At 45.1% G+C, this 19,427-nt stretch overlaps 1 protein-coding gene across 3 annotated transcripts; it reads right to left on the reverse strand.

The window, feature by feature from the left end:
* Positions 1-1,764: 1,764 nt before the first annotated feature.
* Positions 1,765-19,135, reverse strand: DTD1 (D-aminoacyl-tRNA deacylase 1). 3 transcript variants are annotated; one of them, XM_038133276.1, is made up of 6 exons: positions 19,028-19,135; positions 17,075-17,165; positions 14,882-15,117; positions 6,369-6,466; positions 3,742-3,918; positions 1,765-2,377 (listed from the first exon to the last, which is right to left on the reverse strand). In XM_038133276.1, the coding sequence occupies exons 1-5, from the start codon at positions 19,068-19,070 to the stop codon at positions 3,763-3,765; spliced, it is 624 nt and encodes a 207-aa protein (XP_037989204.1). In that variant the 5' UTR covers positions 19,071-19,135; the 3' UTR covers positions 1,765-2,377; positions 3,742-3,762. The 3 variants fall into 3 exon arrangements, 2 of the variants coding, with proteins under 2 accessions (XP_037989204.1, XP_037989205.1); XR_005256474.1 differs by having other exon boundaries at positions 2,241-2,377; positions 3,651-3,918; XM_038133277.1 differs by lacking the exon at positions 3,742-3,918.
* Between the last annotated feature and the right edge of the window lie 292 nt (positions 19,136-19,427).

Here is a 19,427-nt window from a genome sequence, read left to right on the forward strand (position 1 = left end):
GAAACATCACTTAGTCTGACTGTTCCATTCTTAAAATCCTATTTTTCAAACTATCATAGCCCCTAGGGCCAGTGTCTGAATGGAGATGTTGGAAAAACACCTGCAAAAGTTTTTTAGTGTTATAATAATTGTATTTTCTGGTTTTTAGCAGTCCATGACAGTTAGCAGCACATTTCCATTGGAGGTATCTTCTGTTGAGAAAACATTTTTTCTAAGAAATATCAAGCAGAGGAACAAGACACAGGAATTCATGTGTCCTGGTTTTTGCTTGCAGCTCTCTACAACCAGAAAAATCCATAGGATAAATATCCAATTTCAAAGCCATGTGACTGCACTTGGAAAAGTGGCCATGCCCAAGTTTGGCTGGCAGTAAAGCAGTAACTTTTGTAAAAGTAAACAGTACTCTTAAATGAAGTGGGCTTAGCTGGTTGGTGGTCTTTTTGAAATTGTGATGCTTAAAAATACTCTGGGCACAGGACAACAGGAAGCATCTGTCCCAAGCATACAGCTTTTCCTTGTATCACATATAATGGATGTGGCATTCTCTGAAGAGAGATATAATTCTCTCTCACAGTTTTTTTCCTGGAGAAGCACAAAGAGAAGAAAGAGAAAACAATTCGTATCTTTACTTGCTGCTCCTCTTGTTTTTGCACATGTGGAATGTGTTAGGAAGATTGTCTGCCTGAAGTGATTTGTCAATTGGATTCTGATGGATTGTTTTGTTTCCCTGGCCAATTGGGTCAAAGCTGTGTCCTGGCTGGCTGGAGACAGTCATGGGTTTTTCTTTAGTATCCTTTTAGTATTCTTTAGTATAGTATAGTATCTCTTTAATAAAGTATAATGTAATATAATATAGTCTTAATAAAGCAATTATTCAGCATTCTGAATCAATGGAGTCAGATGCCAATAATTCCCTGCATCGGGGGCACCCTGGATTCAATAAATGGTCAGATGGGAAATGTATCATTCTTAAAGGCAAGAGTAAGTGTAACACTTCCACCTATCCTGCCCATTCACCATTCCTGCTCAAACGCCAGCTGTGTAGCTTGCTAAATCTTTACTTGAGCTTCATGGGTTTTAAAAAAACATGTCAGGGTGCAGTTCTAAATCTCCTATCTTGGTTTGACTGGTATTTTACAATACAAGCAGCCTACAAGTTAAAAATAAAAACCACAGTGGTTACACAACGTGCAGCATGGTAACTGTGATGTGCATTTGGATCAAAAGCTCTCACCAGTGAGTTATCCCTACAATCAGGGAGTGAGCTCTGCATCCTGGCTCTGATGGCAGTCACAGCAGGTGCCCAGGGCAGACTGGAAGGGCAAGGCAGACCTGGGGAACAGCAAATACAAAAGGTGCCATCACCTCTGAAAGAAGTCAAAGTGTAACAACCTGCAGTCTTTTATTTCCCCTGAAGCTTCCTTGGCAGTTTTCCAGCTTCTTCTCAGCTCTTGTTGTTCGCTGGCAGCTTCCAAATGCTCGTCTGCCTCCTCTGGATGTGACAGAAGTGTCTGTCAGCAGCCCTGGATGCAGTAGGTGGAGCAGCTGTGTGGCATTTTGACAGCCACCACAAAATAAATGACTTAGATGTGTTAGAAACAGCAAAGATTTCAGGTCAGCAGCCTGACTTCCAACCTTCCATGGGAAAGGTGGATGACTTAAAGCAATAGGTGTTTCTTGGCCTACAACTTTAGCTCTGTGTCCCCCACTTTGTTCCACCCAGGAGTGACTCAGGGAGTGCAATACACAAACACCAACAGGCACTCAGCTGGCATCATTTGTTTAATAAAGTTTTTTCTGGTTTTAAAAAAGTTTACAAGACAGATGTGTTCCACATGATAAACAACTAGAGGCTGATCTTCTCTTGTAATAACTTAATCCATGCAGAAAGACTGGACTGCCTAACCAGATGTTAGGCAGCAGCTAACAATTTACCAAAATATGCACAGATCTGCACACTGCAATGGAAACAGGTAGCACATGACACCACGGAGTGAGAATCAATACACAAGCCTGCTCAGAGAATTTTCAGAATTCAAGTGTAAGTTTAAGGAAAAACCCTGATTTATTCTTTAAATGGAGCTTACGTACTGAGAGTGAAATGCTCTGCTACAATCTGCCTACAGTCACCCTTTACTCAGCAGTCGTGTGAGAACGCAAACACAGAAATGTCACAAGTCCTTTTCACTACTGACACTACACATTAACAACTGAATCTGATAGCATTGCTTTGGTTGGTTCAATACAGAATGAAAGGTTTCTAATGTCTCAGCTCTGCTTCCCCATTTTCCATCCTTCTCCAAAGTCTCTGAAGAGTGTTGCTGAGGCCAATGTTGGGTCTTTCTTCAAGGATTCGGTGTAGCTTTTGTGTAAGAAACTGTGGAAGGCAAACAAACAGGAACATTACTGTAGGTAGAGCAGAAATACTGCAGGATTCCTTCAAATCCCATAGAGAAAAGAATCTTTACTTATTGTCACAGCATGAAAACTAATGCTAAGTTATCTGTATACCACATTTTAGAGACCTTCAGCTCCTTAAAAATCAAAATGTTATTGGAAAGATTGGATTGACCCAATCTTTCCAATAACATTGGAAACTCTCTAAAATGTTCTTATTTCAACACACAACCCAGAAGCAGTGGGGGGGATACCCTGTACAGAAAAGAAATCATCACCCAATGTCTGACCACCTAGGAAATTCGAGGATTTACAAAATTTTAAAAAAGTAAGGAACTTTGTGAGCAATGAACGATACTGAATTGTATAAATCACAGCCAGACTAAACTCTGGGGACAGGAAAATGAGAGAAAGGTTAAACCTTAACTTTGCAAAGCTGTTAATAATTAAACTGCACAGCCAGCTCAGGGCTTCAGTGTGCAGATGAGGATAATAACACTTTCTTGAGAGCTTGGACACATTTGAAAAGTCAAAATCAGCAATGTAACTTTAGGGCAGGAAGGGGGAGGGAAGGTAATGAAAGCTGTGTCCTGAAGGCTTAAAGCTGACTGGAAGAGTATGATAAACACATATCTACATAGGCAGATAATCCATGACACAGGATTCAGGTCTGTATTCAGCCTAATTCCATTCACTGATGTCTAGGCATGTCCTGCAGGTCGAGTGCCTGAGGCAGAGAAGATCTGCTGCTGAGGCAAGTTTGGCTCTCAATGCCTGCCCTAATGTCCTCATTAGATGGTGGAGGTCTATAAAACAGCCTGTGACTAATTCATCCTGGGAAAGAACAAAACTGAGGAGGGGCAGGTAAGAACCATGAAAGGAAGCTGCAGTTCTGCCCTGTCTCCAGCCTCTGAGCTGTTTTTCACCTCCATTGCTGGGGACTGTGCTGTATTTGGGCTGTTCCAGAGCCAGCTCCCTGCTAGGTGAGGACAGACAGAAATACAACCCTGTGTCTCTGTGTATCCGAAGAACACAAGGCAGGATTCTGAGTTAAGTCACTGCTGTATTATCAGATCAAACTTTCAGATTTCCTGAGTCAACATGGAAACAATCACAACTGGGCCAGACCCACAACCCCAGCCAAGCACACAGCTGGGAAGAGCTTTTCACCCACCCCAACATTCCGGTGTGCGACTGCAGGTGGGAGCAGAGGTTGTAAAATTTATAAAACCAGCAAGATTATAAAATTTCACCTTCCAGCACTTCTAATGCCACTTTCTGCATGTGCTGCTTCAGTAAAACAGGCAGGGGGCCAAGCATTCCAGAGGAGAGGAGAAGCCAAACCTGAGGCCTGCCTTGGATGAGCTAAGGTTCTCTTTCTGAGGACACATCTCCTTCTGCTCCACTGCTAGCACTGGGGTCATCCTTGTTTCGGGGGGCATTTCTTTCTCTACTTGACTCAGAGGGCACCTTGGTTCTGGTCTTCTCTTTTCTTTGTTGCTGTTTTTCAAGTTTTGTCAGCTATTCACAAAGTAAGGAAAAAATACATCATGTAATAAAACAATCTCAGAAGTTTACTTCTAAAAATTGTGAATGTGAGCATTTGTATAAAACTTGCAACTTAGATTCACAACGCCAATACATGTACCAACAAAACAAATAAGAAAGAAAAAAAAAACCCTGAAGGTTGAGATTTTCAAAAATTCAGAAAAGACAGTGAATTATCACCATAACACCATCACCCCACGTATAAAAGATACATGATTTATTTATATCCCTCAGCACAAGTAATACAAAAAATACATTTGGATTGACTAATCCAAATGTATTTTTACTAATTACATTGCAAATGACTTACAAAGTTCTGAATACCTATTACAAACAGACAATTGCTCAGACAAAATGAGCTATTTCACTGTCACATCCAATGACATCAAAGAGCTATTCATCAGCAATTATTTGTCTAATCTCTTCCTGCTAACGTCACATTAAACACTGCAGGATGGTTCAGTTATCTCTTCTTGCTAAAGCTAAAAGCTCAAACATAAAAATCACACCATCCCTAAGCCTTAGTACCCATGCTACAAACAAATCAACAGATTTTTGTCAGCAAAAAAAAGAATGCAACGGGAAGGGAAGAGGAAGGAGAACAATTTAAATTGGTTCTCCCTCATCACAGTTTGCAGGATGGATGTCTTGACCCCACCTCCTCTTGGAATTTCCATCAGCTGAACATTGCTGGGACCAGAAGTGGGAGCTATATTCATTCTTTTCTGTATCTTTGCTGTCTCTTTCTTCTTCTAATTCCCTCTCCTCTGAGTTTTGAGCAACTTAAAATTGGACGGGTTTGGAGTTTGTGAAGCTGAACGGGTTAAGCCAATGCTTTGTGAAATGTTTTGTGCTAACTGGATGTTGCTCTAAATTTTTGCCAAAGCTGTCTGATTTTCTGAAGGTTGCCAGTGAAGTTTTTGTTGTTTTGACTTCTTGATAATATCTTGTTGGAATTTCTCCCTTGTGTCTAACTCAGGGAACATGAACAAACACTAAGCCCTTTTAAGAGGCTTGTCAAGGGAGTTTTGGGCCTTACACTGCCAGAGAAAGTTTAAAAACCAGCATCCTTCCCTGTCTTCAGCCCAAGTTGTGGCCACCAGGAAGCTACTGTCAGATGGGTAAAGCAAGCAGCCTTGAACTGGGAAGGCAAAACCCTTAAACATGTCAATATTCCCCAAGAAAGAAATGAAACCTTGCAGAATGCTGCACACCTTGGTTATTTTACACCTCCACACTGGGCAGCAGTTCTCACTCCAAAAACAGAGCTGCTGCTGCTGCTAATTATGCATGGTTTGGCCTGAGAACTCTAAAACTGTGAGGGTACAGAAAGAAAGACTAGAGACAGAAGTAGATTTTTCAGGGGCTAAAACATGACACAAGGATCCAGAAACAGAATTAATTTGAAGGTAAAAATGAAACCAACTTCAAACCAAGCTGTTTAAGGCAACACAGGGCACTTGTATCTGCTGATTCCATAGTTGGAAGACTTGTTGAGAGGGACAATGTGAGGGACAGTGTCAAAAGCTTTACTAAAATCTAAAAAAACTAAATGCACCACCTTCCCTTCCTTCACTTGGCAGGTGACCTTATTGTAGAAGAGCATTAAATCAGCTAGACAGGACTTTCCCTTTTGAATCCATGCTGACTGTGCACTGTCCTTTAAATGCCTTTCAGTAGCACCCAGCATGATCTTCTCCACAATTTTTCCAGGCACTGAGGTTACATTAACAGGCCTGTAGTTTCCTGATTCTTCCCTCATGCCCTTTTTATAAACTGCAGTAACAATTTCACCAAGTTTAAGTGAAGCATTATACAAATAAGGTTGGCGTGGCCTTGCTGAAGCACAACAATCCTTCCCCCTTTTCTCTCAGCCTGGAAAAGCTGGCCACTGCTGTGTTTAGAGGATGAGGAAGTCCCAGCACTGCATTTGGTTTTCAGCACAGCTTCTGCTGTTCCTCAGCAGAGCTAGCTCACTCTCCTGTCCACTCCAGACTTAAATTCAGGATTGAAATTCCCTATTCCCTTGCTTCTGACAGAGAGGCACCTCTTCACTTCCATCCAGTCACCCACATGCCAAAGCTCCCACATGGCAAGAAACTTCACTAAAGGCAGGGGGCTTGGTCCAGACTTGTTAAAAACATTGTTAATGAGTCATGATTAAACAACAGCTTTAATGAGGAGGAGGAATAAACTGTGAAAAGCTGTTCTGCATTACACACACACAACCTTTCCCAGGACAGCAGGCAGCCATCAACAGGTCAGGGAACTGAAGAAAGCAATGCAATTATTTGACTGTTCAGAGGCTGCACAGGAAGGACAAGGTCCTTGTACCTAATGGAAGCTGTGCTTCTTCACAACAGGAATGCTACAAACTTGCAGAGGATACACATCATCTTTTCCAGACCTTAGGAGTCACTTACTTGTTTAGGATCAACAGTGGCTGCTGGGGACTCCAGTTCTATTGTTACAGGACCATCATTCTGGATGTGGACCTGCATGTAGGCACCAAACTTGCCATCTGAAAAGGGAAGAGACAACGAGTGCTCAGAGCCCTTGGGAGGATAACACGTGCCAAAGTTTTTACCAAAAGTGATACCAAAAATAAATAAAAAATACATAAAAGGGCAGCCAACTATTGAACTGCAGAAAGCTACTAAGAAAAAAAACAGTGTATGTGCACCCAGGTATGTAGCTTGACATTCAGAGAGGGTAAATACACAGCTAAGTAGAGAAACATGCACAAAACAAACCAAATCTACAGGTAATCAGGGTGTCCACAGCTCAGGATAGGCAGGATGGTTCTCACTGCCAGGAGATGACATTTTAAAGGCTCTAACAGCTCAGCCTAGGGATCCAGTCCAACTGACCACTTGATGTTTTGAAGAAACTTTTTATTTAGGGAAAACGTAAGAAGACCTGGAGCCTACTCTGAAGCATTTGACAATTGAATACTGTAGAGCAGGGGACACTGAGGTGCAACTGAGTCCCAATCTGCTACAGCCATTTCTACATTCCTGCTGTAACCTAGGCTGGTCTTTGAGAGTTACATAGATGTAACCTGCACCCTGTGACCACAAAACCCAGTCAAAACTAATGCATCTTTCTTTAACAAAATAATAAACAAAGTCTTGAACTTTATTAGTGGGAGCACAACTTTTCAAATTGCTCTCTACAATCATCTACAATCATCAATCTCTCTGCTGTACTTCACTTACAAAAAGGGTTGGTTTTTTCCATTTCCCATTCATGTGTATGGACCTAAAAAAGTAAATTTCACAAGCCCTTTTTTTCCAGAGGCTGATAAAGTAGTCAAATACACTCCCAACTTTACCACAACACTCAAAGTACTCCCATGTCATAAGCATTTTCTACCTTGTTTTGGCACCAGAATTACTGTCAAGGAACATCCTTCTGTAACAGCTCCCTCCCATTCTCCTCACACATTTAAATTTCTGGTTACTGCCCTTTATCTTTCCCCACTATAAGACTTCTGGACTGATCAATTCATCTTGTAACATCTTCTACAATAAAACAGGAGCCTAGAAGTATTATTAAAGTGACAAGTTCATTCTGCTGGACACCCACCTCTCCAAATTCCTTGCCTCTAAAAGCCCAGCACACATGCCTTCCTCCGATGGAATATCTGCACCTGACATGAGTCAGAGAAGTCACATCTGAGCCATAAAGACTTGAAAACGAGGCATCATTTACTTCCAGAATATTTTTGTACATATTTCAAGCCTTATAACCTAGAAATTTCACACTGGTTTCATACTTCTAAGCTTGTCTGCTTGGAAAGTTATTCTTAATTAACCTCATGTGAATACTGTTGCTCCAGATAAGAGCACTTATTCTGAAATGACAACACTCACAAAGGGAATTAATCAGGGAGAATAACTGTGCTTTCAACTTGTACCAAACCTTAATCTGAGTTAAACTCTTCCTTGTAGAACAATCCTCTCATATTTACTTAGATATTACTACTAAGGGAGTACGACACTTCACACTCCTTGCCATGTTAATCTTTACTACCTCAGAAGAATAAATCCACATTCAAGACAGAGAGCAAAGGCCCTGAAACATAAGGAGGAGCCTTGGTAGATATGATATTTGAATATTAGCTCGCACAACAAGAGTGCTCAGGCCTGCAGACATCAGCTCTCCTCCCCAGAGGGGAGTGGGATGTTGAAGAACACAAGAAAGCACTGAAGCACAACAGGCAAGGACTTCTGATGCAGCCTTTTATTTCCTAGATGTGGGTGCCTATGTGTTAAACTGCGCTGACCTAGGAACCATGGCTCTGAAGCTTCTCCAAGATTTCATTTGTCACGTGTCCCACTGCTCTTGGTGTGAAAGAATGGTTTGTGCCTCTCTTTGGGGAACACTTCCCGCTCTGAGCTCCTGGCTGGCAAGATCCAGGTAAACCAGGGAGCAGAGAGGAGCTGCCTGCCCAGCACCTACAACTTCCAACAGCCAAATTCCCTACTGGAACCAGGAACCAGAAAACACAAGGCTCTTAGGAGATAGGACAAGACCTTTATTGATCTGTCTTTGCCTCAGCTACACAAATTCCACTTTCAGTGATTAAATTACTCCTCTAAAATGCATTAAGCAACTTGTAGGATCAAAAGGTAAGGGCAGCTGCAGCAATCCAGAGAATCAAACTCTAATCTCCCCATAATGACAACTGTTGACTGTTGTGTGTGTGCCTGTGTGTATGTAGGGGCAATGTGAGTACAGATTTTCCAGACAGCAAAGAAGCAAAAAAACCAAAAAAAAACCAAAAAAAAAACCCAAAAAAACCAAAACAACAACAAAAAAAAACAAAAAAAAAAAAAAAACAAAAAAACCAAAACAAACAAAAAAAAACCAAAAACAAAAAAAAAAAAATAAAAACAAAACAAAACAAAAACAAAACAAAAAAAAACCCTAGCAAAAAACTAGCAAAGCAATTGGCACAGCAGAAATGCAGAAACTTCAACCTAAGAGAATCTTAACAGACTTGGGTGCAACACACCATAACTGGCACAGCTTATTAAGAAAACAGAGTCATGAACTGACAGGTAGCTCTAGTGCTGCCAGCAGTTTTAAATTCATGTGTTATCTGACACAATAGCACTCTTGGGTTTCCAAATCTGTGCTTTTAACACAGAAAGAAAAATGCAGAAGTGAAAGCTCGTTTTGCAGAAAGCACTGGCAAAAAAAAGTGCCAAAATAAGGGCACTTAATATTCATTTCAGACACACAACTGCTATTCACTGAGAGAATGAATTCAAAAAGCTGCTTTCAAAATGTAAAGTGATTGAAGGGGTATCAGAAATGCATTCCTTATCAGGAACAAATGTTGGAAGAACATATCAAGCTAGAAAAGCTTGAAAAATTGACATTTTTTGGACATGTGCACATGTGTGCATTTCACTGTGCCTCCTTGGAAAGCACTGGAATAATCATCCTAACCTAGAGTCAATATGAAAATTAGCCTCTAAATTTTTCCTCAGCTTTTTTATTTATTTTTTTCCTCATCAGGAAAGTAAGGCCAACCACTATCTATTAGCAGACACCATTTAAGAAACAGTCTTTTCTAGAAACTTGTCTTCTTGTCAAGTTTAGCAAAAAGCCAAATCTGAATATGAAAATGGACAGAAAGTACTCAGAAAACCAAACAGAAAAGACTGAGTGTGGACAGAGCACAAATAAACAGGAAAGCCAGGTATTTTCTGATAAAGAGAAAACTGTTCCACACATGACACAGAGTTGAGGAAAGAGAATCTAAATCAAAACCTGTTCTCAAGTAGCACATTACACCTCCCACTGTCACAATTCCATTTAACAGGATATGGAAGTGACAGATGGAACTGAGCTGTCCATCACACACTGGTGACACCTTAGAGCCCCACTAAACACACTTCTCAGAAAAAAATGCTTCTCTTGGGTTAATCTATTTATACAGCACAAAACATCCAGCAGCCTTTGAGGGAGCCTGACTGTCGGAACCCAGGATTCTCCTCTGGGTGTCCTGGATGGCCAGAGCCGCTGGCAGGGGGCTCTGAGACCCTGGCATGCAGCCAAAGACACACGTGGGGTTTTGATCTTAGCCCATGGAGCAAATTACTAACTCTGTATGAAGAATTACAAGCCACACACACAAAAGTTTAGATATTGTAGTAGAAGTAGTCACGAAGTAAAGGGTAGGATTTCTGAGTGCTGTACAGGGGGGTTTTAAGCCTTGTACGCAGGGGTCCAAGTTTTGTACATGGGGGTCAGGAGTTCTAAGATGGAGGGACTTGGGTGTGCCCTGTCCTCTTTCTTTCTCCTTCCTAACCTCCATGTCTTTGGTGGTGTTGGCACTCACAGATTGGTTTAGAGTAGAAAGTCACTATTCAATATAGATAGTAGGCATTGGAGAAAAAGCATAAACATGTAGTACGTAATATATGATATAAAAGATGGCACCAGCCCCTGGGAGGGCAGAGTGTGCCTTTGTCTGAGCTGCTGAACGGGCCACAGCAGTTCAGGGAGAAGAATCTTGTAGATAACCAACAATAAACAACCTTGAGAACAGACAACAGAAGACTACTGAGTCTTTCTTCGAAGGCACGGGTTGGAGGAGGGACTTTTCCATCTTTCGGGGTCATCCCAATCCGGGGGTGAAACCCCACATCTGGCGTCCCTGGGTCGGCACAACTGAAGCAAAGATATAAAACCATCAGACGACCTCCAAACCCAATCTGGAAAGAAGGCACACTCCGAAGTTCCAGAGAGAGAGAGCAGAGAGCCCGGAACAAAAACATCACCAAGACAAAATCACCTCGAGAGCAGCCCGGAGAGGAAGAAAACCAGAGATGTACGTCTGGAATTCCTCGCCTGAAAAACTGCTGGACAGGGACCAGGACCATCTCCGGACCGACCTTGCGTTGATTCAGCTCTTGGTGAGAACAGTCAAAACTAAGAACATGGGGAAAGCATATTCCCAGGAACAACTCAGGGAGATTAATGGACATCTTTATCATTTAGCAACAGGGAAAGAAAACAAGGCCTTGAAACTTTTGGTTCCAGAGAGAGTAATGCGGGAGGAAATTTCGCGGAGTGCCGCGGGGGTACCTTTTATCAGCAGGCAGTAGAAATGACTCCCAGTCGGGGGGGGGATACCTCCTTGCCATCCGCAAGAGAGGGAATTGTCTAGCCATCCGCAGACGGGGTTTACTGTTATGAAATTAGGAGGAACAGAACTGACTCTCACCAAAAGGTGGGGGGGGGGGATCGTTATCACCTTCAGGACTTACAGGGTGCCCAGGCACACCTCTTCCAGTTGCGGGAAAGCGCGGCTTGAAGGACTGGGATTTTGCCTTCTTTGTGGCTTTTTCCCCAGAACTGCAGCCTGTGACAGAGGCGACGGCAGGATGGGGGGCAGAGAGATTGCAGGACGGGAGAAGGAGCTGCTTTTCGGCGGCTGGCACAGAACCCATGCCGAGGTGGCACCGGTCAGCCGGCAGCCCGGGGGACCCGCACAGGCGGCGGCGGGGGTTGCGGAGGCTGGCGGGGGGGCCACAGCGGCAGCGGGGGCGCGGCGGCGGCGGCAGCTGCAGCCGCGGCGGCGGCGGCGCGCGCATGCGCAGTGCCGGCGGCAGGAGAGGCAGCGGCGGCGGGAAGCTCGGACGCGGCGGTTGCGCGTTCCCAGGGTGCCGTGACGCGCTCCATGCTGAGAGCCCGCGCGGCCGCGGACACGGCCGCCCGACAGGCGGGGGGGGCCGCTCTCGCACTGCAGCAGCGCCGCTGGCAGGACTGAGCTCATGAGACTGAGCAGAGACCCGCGGAGATGCTCGTCTCGGAGCGGCAGCGCCAGTGCGCGCGCGCGTGTCGGTGGAGCGAAACCCTACCTGGTCGGGGAGGGGCAGCTCGCATGTTGTAGACACGAAACGGGCACAGACGGGACGGGAATCGCGCGCTCGGTTGTGGACGTTGGCACGGAGCCAGGGGAGGCGGATCCCAGTGGACAGCAGAGCAGGGCACAGGCAGAGACGGGACAAGGTCAGGGCGGAGATGTCCTTCAAGGCACCGTTCTGTCAGAGTTGCTAGGCAACCACAGTAGCCGGAATTCCAGGCAGGTTTTTGGGGAAAAACAGGTCTGGAAACTTTTCCAAGGGCAGGATGAGAAGCTTCTGAGAATTTTCACAGTGCTTTATCCAGTTTTTCAACAGGATCAACTCCAGAAAAAATGCAGCAGATGTTATGTGGGGCAATTGGTTCAGTTCTTCCACAGGCAGGTTCCACAGAAGTGATGGCAACAGTATTTGCCAGAGGACCATGATTCAGATGCAGAAGACATGGACAATGCCATAAGTGCAGAGCTCTATGTTGCAGTCAAACAAAGTTTTTAAGGGTTGAATTTCCAAATAGGTATTTTCATATCAGTCATTTCTTGGGATTTTATTGTTTTTCTACTGTGAAAAATGCTTCCTAGGGAAACAAAACATCATGTAAAGAGTCTGTGGGGCCATCAGCTGATTTCCCAATGGTTCAGAGTTCTAGGAATTGTTGGTATTGAGTTTGTAACCTTTGTTGTTTTTAATTTTTATAAGTAATAATGATAAATAATGATGGTTGTTGATGTTATATGAATGCTTTAAAAAGATTGTTTTGTGATAAGAATTATTGTTAAGGTATTGTTAAGGTATTGTATTGTTAAGGTATTGTTAAGGTATTGTATTTACAGCCGGCTTTCATGTCTTTGTGTGATAATTTTTTATCTTTTTTGTGATCATCTGCAAGACACATGTCTTTTCAGGATCCTGTTTTTTGATTTCTTAACTACTCACATGTTTTTTGGGTTTTTCTATCCAGATTGCCAGTCTCATGGTTTTTTTTTCAGTCATTATTACAGAGGTACTTCAGCAGAGAAATCAGTTGTAACATTAAGTTCTTAGGTTTTTGAGTTTCAATATTGTATTAGGTAATGAGTCTTTCATGCAGCTGCACTTCTTTCACTCTCAGTGTCCAGATCCAGGTTCACAATCCTGACTGTGATGAAGTTCATATCTCTGAAGAAGAGGTTTGTTGTATTTGAAGAATCCCTATCATGTTATCTCATGGTGTGAAAGATTTCTAATCCTAAGGTTTCTTATTCATAACTGTTGTTTTTAAGAGTCTTGTTTTAGAATGTGTTAAGTGATACTCACCAATTAGAGTTTGAGCTGTGGCCAAGCTTTAGCTCTACTTGGTGGAGTGATTGACAATCAACCCAGAAGTTTTCTGCATCAAAAAGTATTCAAGTCCTTTTGACTTGGCAATTTGACCATATATGACAGCTGAGCTGGTTTTGAAAGGGAGCTTGGAGAGACATGAATCCGGACATGATTTCTTCAATCTTCTGTTGTTTTAAGGTTCATCAGCTGTTGCAGACTCTGGGATGACAGTCTAATGTTGTGGTACTTGATAATTGTGTGATTTCACACGTGTTATTGATAGTCTGTGTTATTTGGTTGATTTCTAATTACTGTTGTATTGCATTTCTCTATGCAATTTTGCAAAACAGAACAGATCAAGGTTTCATTTTCACATCAAGACCTATTCTTCATTTTTGGGATTTTGAGAGGATCCTCCAGTCCCTGCGGGGACGTGGATTTGTTTGTGTTTTAACAGGTACAAAGTACAGGTGGATTTCAGTGAAGAATGTGAGACTGTATCAAGTGCAAAAAAACGCTGAGCATTCAACAAGCAGAGAAGAAGACACACAGATGTGGACTGCACAAAGATTCCAACCATTGTGCTTCACCAGTCCACAGAAGATTGCAGACTTTGGGTTTCTGCATGGGTGTGGGAATCAGTGATATTGTAGAAAATTTGTTAGATGATAGTTTTACATTTTGACAGGGCTTGTGATTCTTCTGCTCATTCAGCCATGCATTCTTCAGAGCGTGTGGCAGGCCATGAATAAGGCTGTCAAAGATGTGCTTTTGGTGCAAAGAGAAGGGGGAGATGTCGGAACCCAGGATTCTCCTCTGGGTGTCCTGGATGGCCAGAGCCGCTGGCAGGGGGCTCTGAGACCCTGGCATGCAGCCAAAGACACACGTGGGGTTTTGATCTTAGCCCATGGAGCAAATTACTAACTCTGTATGAAGAATTACAAGCCACACACACAAAAGTTTAGATATTGTAGTAGAAGTAGTCACGAAGTAAAGGGTAGGATTTCTGAGTGCTGTACAGGGGGGTTTTAAGCCTTGTACGCAGGGGTCCAAGTTTTGTCCATGGGGGTCAGGAGTTCTAAGATGGAGGGACTTGGGTGTGCCCTGTCCTCTTTCTTTCTCCTTCCTAACCTCCATGTCTTTGGTGGTGTTGGCACTCACAGATTGGTTTAGAGTAGAAAGTCACTATTCAATATAGATAGTAGGCATTGGAGAAAAAGCATAAACATGTAGTACGTAATATATGATATAAAAGATGGCACCAGCCCCTGGGAGGGCAGAGAGTGCCTTTGTCTGAGCTGCTGAACGGGCCACAGCAGTTCAGGGAGAAGAATCTTGTAGATAACCAACAATAAACAACCTTGAGAACAGACAACAGAAGACTACTGAGTCTTTCTTCGAAGGCACGGGTTGGAGGAGGGACTTTTCCATCTTTCGGGGTCATCCCAATCCGGGGGTGAAACCCCACACCTGACCACAGAGCTTGTTCTCATGGCTGCAGCGTCTCTGGGCTGCTCATGTTGTGCAGCCAAAAGGAATACAACATCTACATGTCATCCAGAGGAAGGCCAGGAAATGGCTTGGCTAGAGGAAGACTGGAGAGATCACCCTGACAGGCTCTAGTGAAAATATTGTTAACATCCCTTCAGCTACAGAAAATCACAGAATAAAGCAAGCAACAATCAGGAAAGGACACACACAAAGAGTGTCCACTGGTCACAGCAAGGACCTTACCAACCTTCTGTCCTTACCTTTAATAAGCTCTGGTTTGTAGGCTTTTCTTAGCTGCTCTAGGAAGTTGTTATAAAAAGACTCTGCCTGCTCCGTGGGCATTGCCATGTGATAGTCAGGCTTGTTTCCCTTCAGGATGCACTGGAGAGTGAATTGGCTCACACACAACACTTCATACTGTTTATCCATCACACTTTTGGACCAGTGCTTCCCACTTTCATCTTCGAAGACTCGCAAGTTCAAGATCTTTCGAACCCTGGGAGGAGGAGAAGATAATTCCTAAATTGTCCCCTGTAGGATCAACAAGTACCACACACAGTAACAGATGCATATTCAGTCTGCCTTCACATAAGAAGATATCCCTCTGCCCCTCGATTCCCAGCCATGGGAATCTCATCACATTAGACAGAGCCTTAACCAAGAGAGCCCTTACACAAAAGTGCCAGGTGATTAATCCACACCATCATTTTCCAGTGTGGCACCAGGACAGAATAACTGCATGTTACACAGCAACATAAAGATGGCACAGGAAATAAGAAAGCTCACTCTTTACTATCCGCTTTTATGTGTCACAACATTATTGAACATGTGAACAGCTTTGGGAATTTGAATCCTCCCACCACACCAGGAAATCACACTCAGTAGGAAATGAGATCATCCTAAACTGTGGTTACAACTGTGGGTTTTTGTTTCCAATCATGATTCACATATACTCCTCCAGCTTTGTCACTTCCTAGCACTATTTCCAGACCAGGCCCCATAAGCCAGATGATGACAACACTTTTTCATCAGGATGAGAGGAGGAATCCAAGGAACAGGGCAGAATTGCAGCTGGCAGCAAAGTGGTTTGAATTTTGGGCCTATTTTCTAGAGATAGGGGACAGAACTGACTGGCTCAACACAACAAGGGGACTTTCACAAGTGGATCCTGAAAAGCCACAGGCAGCTGTAACCCAGTCCATGTCAGGACTTTGATAACAGGACTGTATCCAAGCCACTCTCCTGTCTTTGGTTTCTTCTTCTGGCTTCTCCACACCTGCAGCATATCAAGGGAGCCTATCAAGTACAAAGGGTTTCAACTGCAGCCATCAGCCAGGCATTTTGCACTGCACCAGAGGTGAGGCAGTCAGTGCAAGACAAAGCTGAGACTTTGGTATGGTCTAGCTTCAGGGCTTTTCCATCACTAAGGCACAGTCACAAGAACATCCTTGCCAATTTGTGTGTGTCAACAGCAAACAGAATTAACTCCTGAATGGATTGTTGAAAGCATCCACTGGGAGGCCCCAGCAGAAGGCTTAAATCATCACCATTGCTCTGTTTTCCTCATAGAGGTGTTCCTTGTTTCATTTACAGGATTACTAAAGTTTCCTTTAATAGGACCTGAAAAGCCTGGTTAAGCTGCTTTCTCTCACTCCTTTTGCCCAGATGCTGGCTTCCTGCCCTTCCTGTGTCGGCCATCCCAACAACCTGGTGCTGAGAGCACAGGTAGCCACAGATCTCCTGCCTGCAAAATTCAGACGCAGCTTCCACATCCACCAAGGCAGGGATGGGAAGCGACGGCAGAGCAGATTTTACACACTGAGGGAGGCAAACAGGAAGGCAAACCGATGGAGCATGTGAGAATAAAAATCCCTTCTTCTTGACATTAGTCAGCTCCATTACCTGTTTCTTTTTTGCCTTTGCAAGGACTGAGGTCAGCCCTAAAGCAATAACCAGTCCAAAAGCAACAGAAGAAGCCCCTGGCGAGCTCTCTCTTGCATGTGTTTGCTGGCTGAATCCCAATATTCTGTGGCCATGGAGCAGATGGCCAGAGCCAGTCCTCCAGGCTGCCAAAACTGATTCCTGTTTGCAGACAAGCAACTGACAAGACTATCCTGCCTTTAGGAAGAACAAAATTCATGTGCAAGCTAAAAGGAGAGTTTGAGGATGCTCATAAATCCCATTATTGAAGGATGGATTTCTTTTGGACTCAAGAAGGATTTAAAAGAGTCTGCTCTTGATAAAAACACACAGGAGAAAATGAGACCAGAATTTTCTCAACGGAACATGAAGAGACAACTCTTAAGAAATCTGTATTCAAGGTAAAATCTGAAGAGGAACTAACAGGCAAACCTGAATTTCCCAATAGGAATAGCTGATTTGTTTGGCTACTGCACAGGTATCAGCAATGCACAAATAGAAGAGTACAAGGCAAAAGGAAGGGAGTGACTTACATGTGCTCCAGCTCTCTTTGTGTATCTTCCAAAGAAATGCCCAGCAGCACACAGAGGCCTCGTCCTATTGAACTGATTTGTTCACCACCCACTGGAGAAAGCAGAGAGGGAAAAGAAAAATAAGGCTAAATCCACTGTCTTGTTTTATGGCACAAGTTAGGACTGGTTTCAGCAGTCCAACCACTAAAGAAAACGGCATTCTAAACCCTGTTTCCTCTGTCTTAGGTTTGTAGATTTGAAAGATCACATGGAAGCATTCTTTCAAAAGCTTTCCAATGCCACCACTTCTTTATCAGATTGGGTTACTTACTCCAGCATTTAAAAACACTGTATGAAGATTTTTATACTAAAATTGCAGCAGTTGTCCTAAACAGAAAGGTGGTAAAACTCTCCCCAATCCCTGAAAAATTATCCACCTGGTTGATGCCACTAAGTGCACTCAATTTCTCTACTCCGCCATTCCCTTCACACTTTGCCATTTTTTTGAACAGGCGATTTCTACCTGAGTCCTCATAGATTTTTTGAAACATGACTTTCAACAGCCTGCAAATTAGACCCTCCCAATTGGGAAAACAGCCCCTTTAATGACATTTACAATAAAACACAAACTATCACAGATCTGTAGTGTTTTCCTAAGAAATGCCTTAAACTATCTTAATTTCATTAAATTAGCTTAACGTGGTTCACCCTGAAATGACTGTAGTAAGAATAAATGCCTGGTGCTGAGATGAGCACCAGCTCCCCAGCTGCTAAAATTGCATCCAGGCTCATGACTGGGACAAAAATTTGCAAACAACCCACAAAAAGAAAGGAGATCAGGCCTCCAGTGAAAGCTGAAAGTGCCCATGCATTAGTGGCTGGACCAGGGTATGAGTCCTCCAGTCCAGAAATTTGTCCTGCTAAGTACAGCACTGTCCACCAAACTCTTCCAACAGCCAAGAACAACAGTTGAAATTCTCCCCAGAAAAGTGGTACTAAGGCAGCAAGAACCCCCGTGCTGGCAGGGTGTGCCCAGCTGTGGCCACGGTCCCAGCCGTGCCCAAAAGCTGTGTCCTCACAGACACGCTGTGCCCGTGCTGGCACACAGGCAGAAGCTCTTCAGTAACTCGAAGGCCACCCTGCTGCACACCAGGGAGTCCCACAGCAGGCACTCGCTGCCTCACGGGCAAACTTCTTGCAGATTTGAAGCACCCCGAGCACAGAAGGTGCAAACCAGTGCAATGGCAGGGACACTCCATCAGGACACACCGTGCCTGTCGGAACCGGAGCTGGACCCAGGCGAGCAGTGCCCGGCGGCAGCTGGGACAGCACCACTGGCACACACAGGCAGCGGTGCAAGATGAGCCAGGCTGCGCTGCCAACATGCCTGCCATGCACGGAGGTGACTGGGACCGCAGTGCCAGCGCACGCAAGCCACGGGAGAGGGACACCGAGGTGGCACTGCCACCACACGCACAGCAATGCACGGGCAGCCCCACCGACACAGCACCAGGCGGTGTCACAGCACCGAGCCTGCCAGAGCCCAGGAAGCGTTTGGACAATGCTCCCCGGCACACGGTGTGACCCTCGGGGCTGTCCCGTGCAGGGCTAAGAGCCGGACTCCGTGACCGCTGTGGGTCCCTTCCAGCTCGGAATACCGTGCGATTCCGTGAACGCAAGCGAAGCAAAGACGACTGCGACTGTGCTGCCAACACAAAGGCGATGGCAGCGTGTCTGCCAGCCCACGCCCGCCGGGCAAGGCAGCACACAGAGCTCCGCACACAGAGCTCCACGCACAGCCCACACACACGCACCCACGGGGGCCGGGCCCCCGGGGAGCCGCAAGCGAGCGGACCCACGCCAAACCCACGCGGGGGGACGAGCGGAGGGGAGCGCCCGCACACACACACACACACACACCCGCACACAGACACCCGCACGGCCCCCGCAGCCCCGCGGTCGGGACGCACTGACCTGTGACGCTGGCCTGGGCCACCCGCTGCACGATCGCCTTCATGGCGCAGCGCAGCGCGGCCGGCGCCGAGCGGGGACAGCGGCGGCGCCCGGCAGCGGCGGCCGCGCCCCGCGCACAGCGCCCCCCGGCGCACGGGAGGTGCCGCCGCAGCCCCGGCACCGCCGCGCCCGGGATTCCCTAGGAGCGGGATAGGTGCGCACGCCAGGGACGGGCGTGTCCCGGTGCTCGGCCTTCCTCTTACTGCCTGTAGGGATTTGGGGGTAGCTTCCAAAGGAGAATATGCACGCAAGGAGACTGGCATCGGCTATACGGGTGCCCGTAAAAATGAGTGGCTGGGAGGAGCGCTCGGGAAAAGGACGTGGTGTCTTTAAGGACCCGAGGAGCCCATGTGGAAAGGTG

The sequence above is a fragment of the Motacilla alba genome, chromosome 3 (assembly GCF_015832195.1).
Source record: "Motacilla alba alba isolate MOTALB_02 chromosome 3, Motacilla_alba_V1.0_pri, whole genome shotgun sequence".
NCBI classification, from domain to species: Eukaryota; Metazoa; Chordata; class Aves; order Passeriformes; family Motacillidae; genus Motacilla; species Motacilla alba.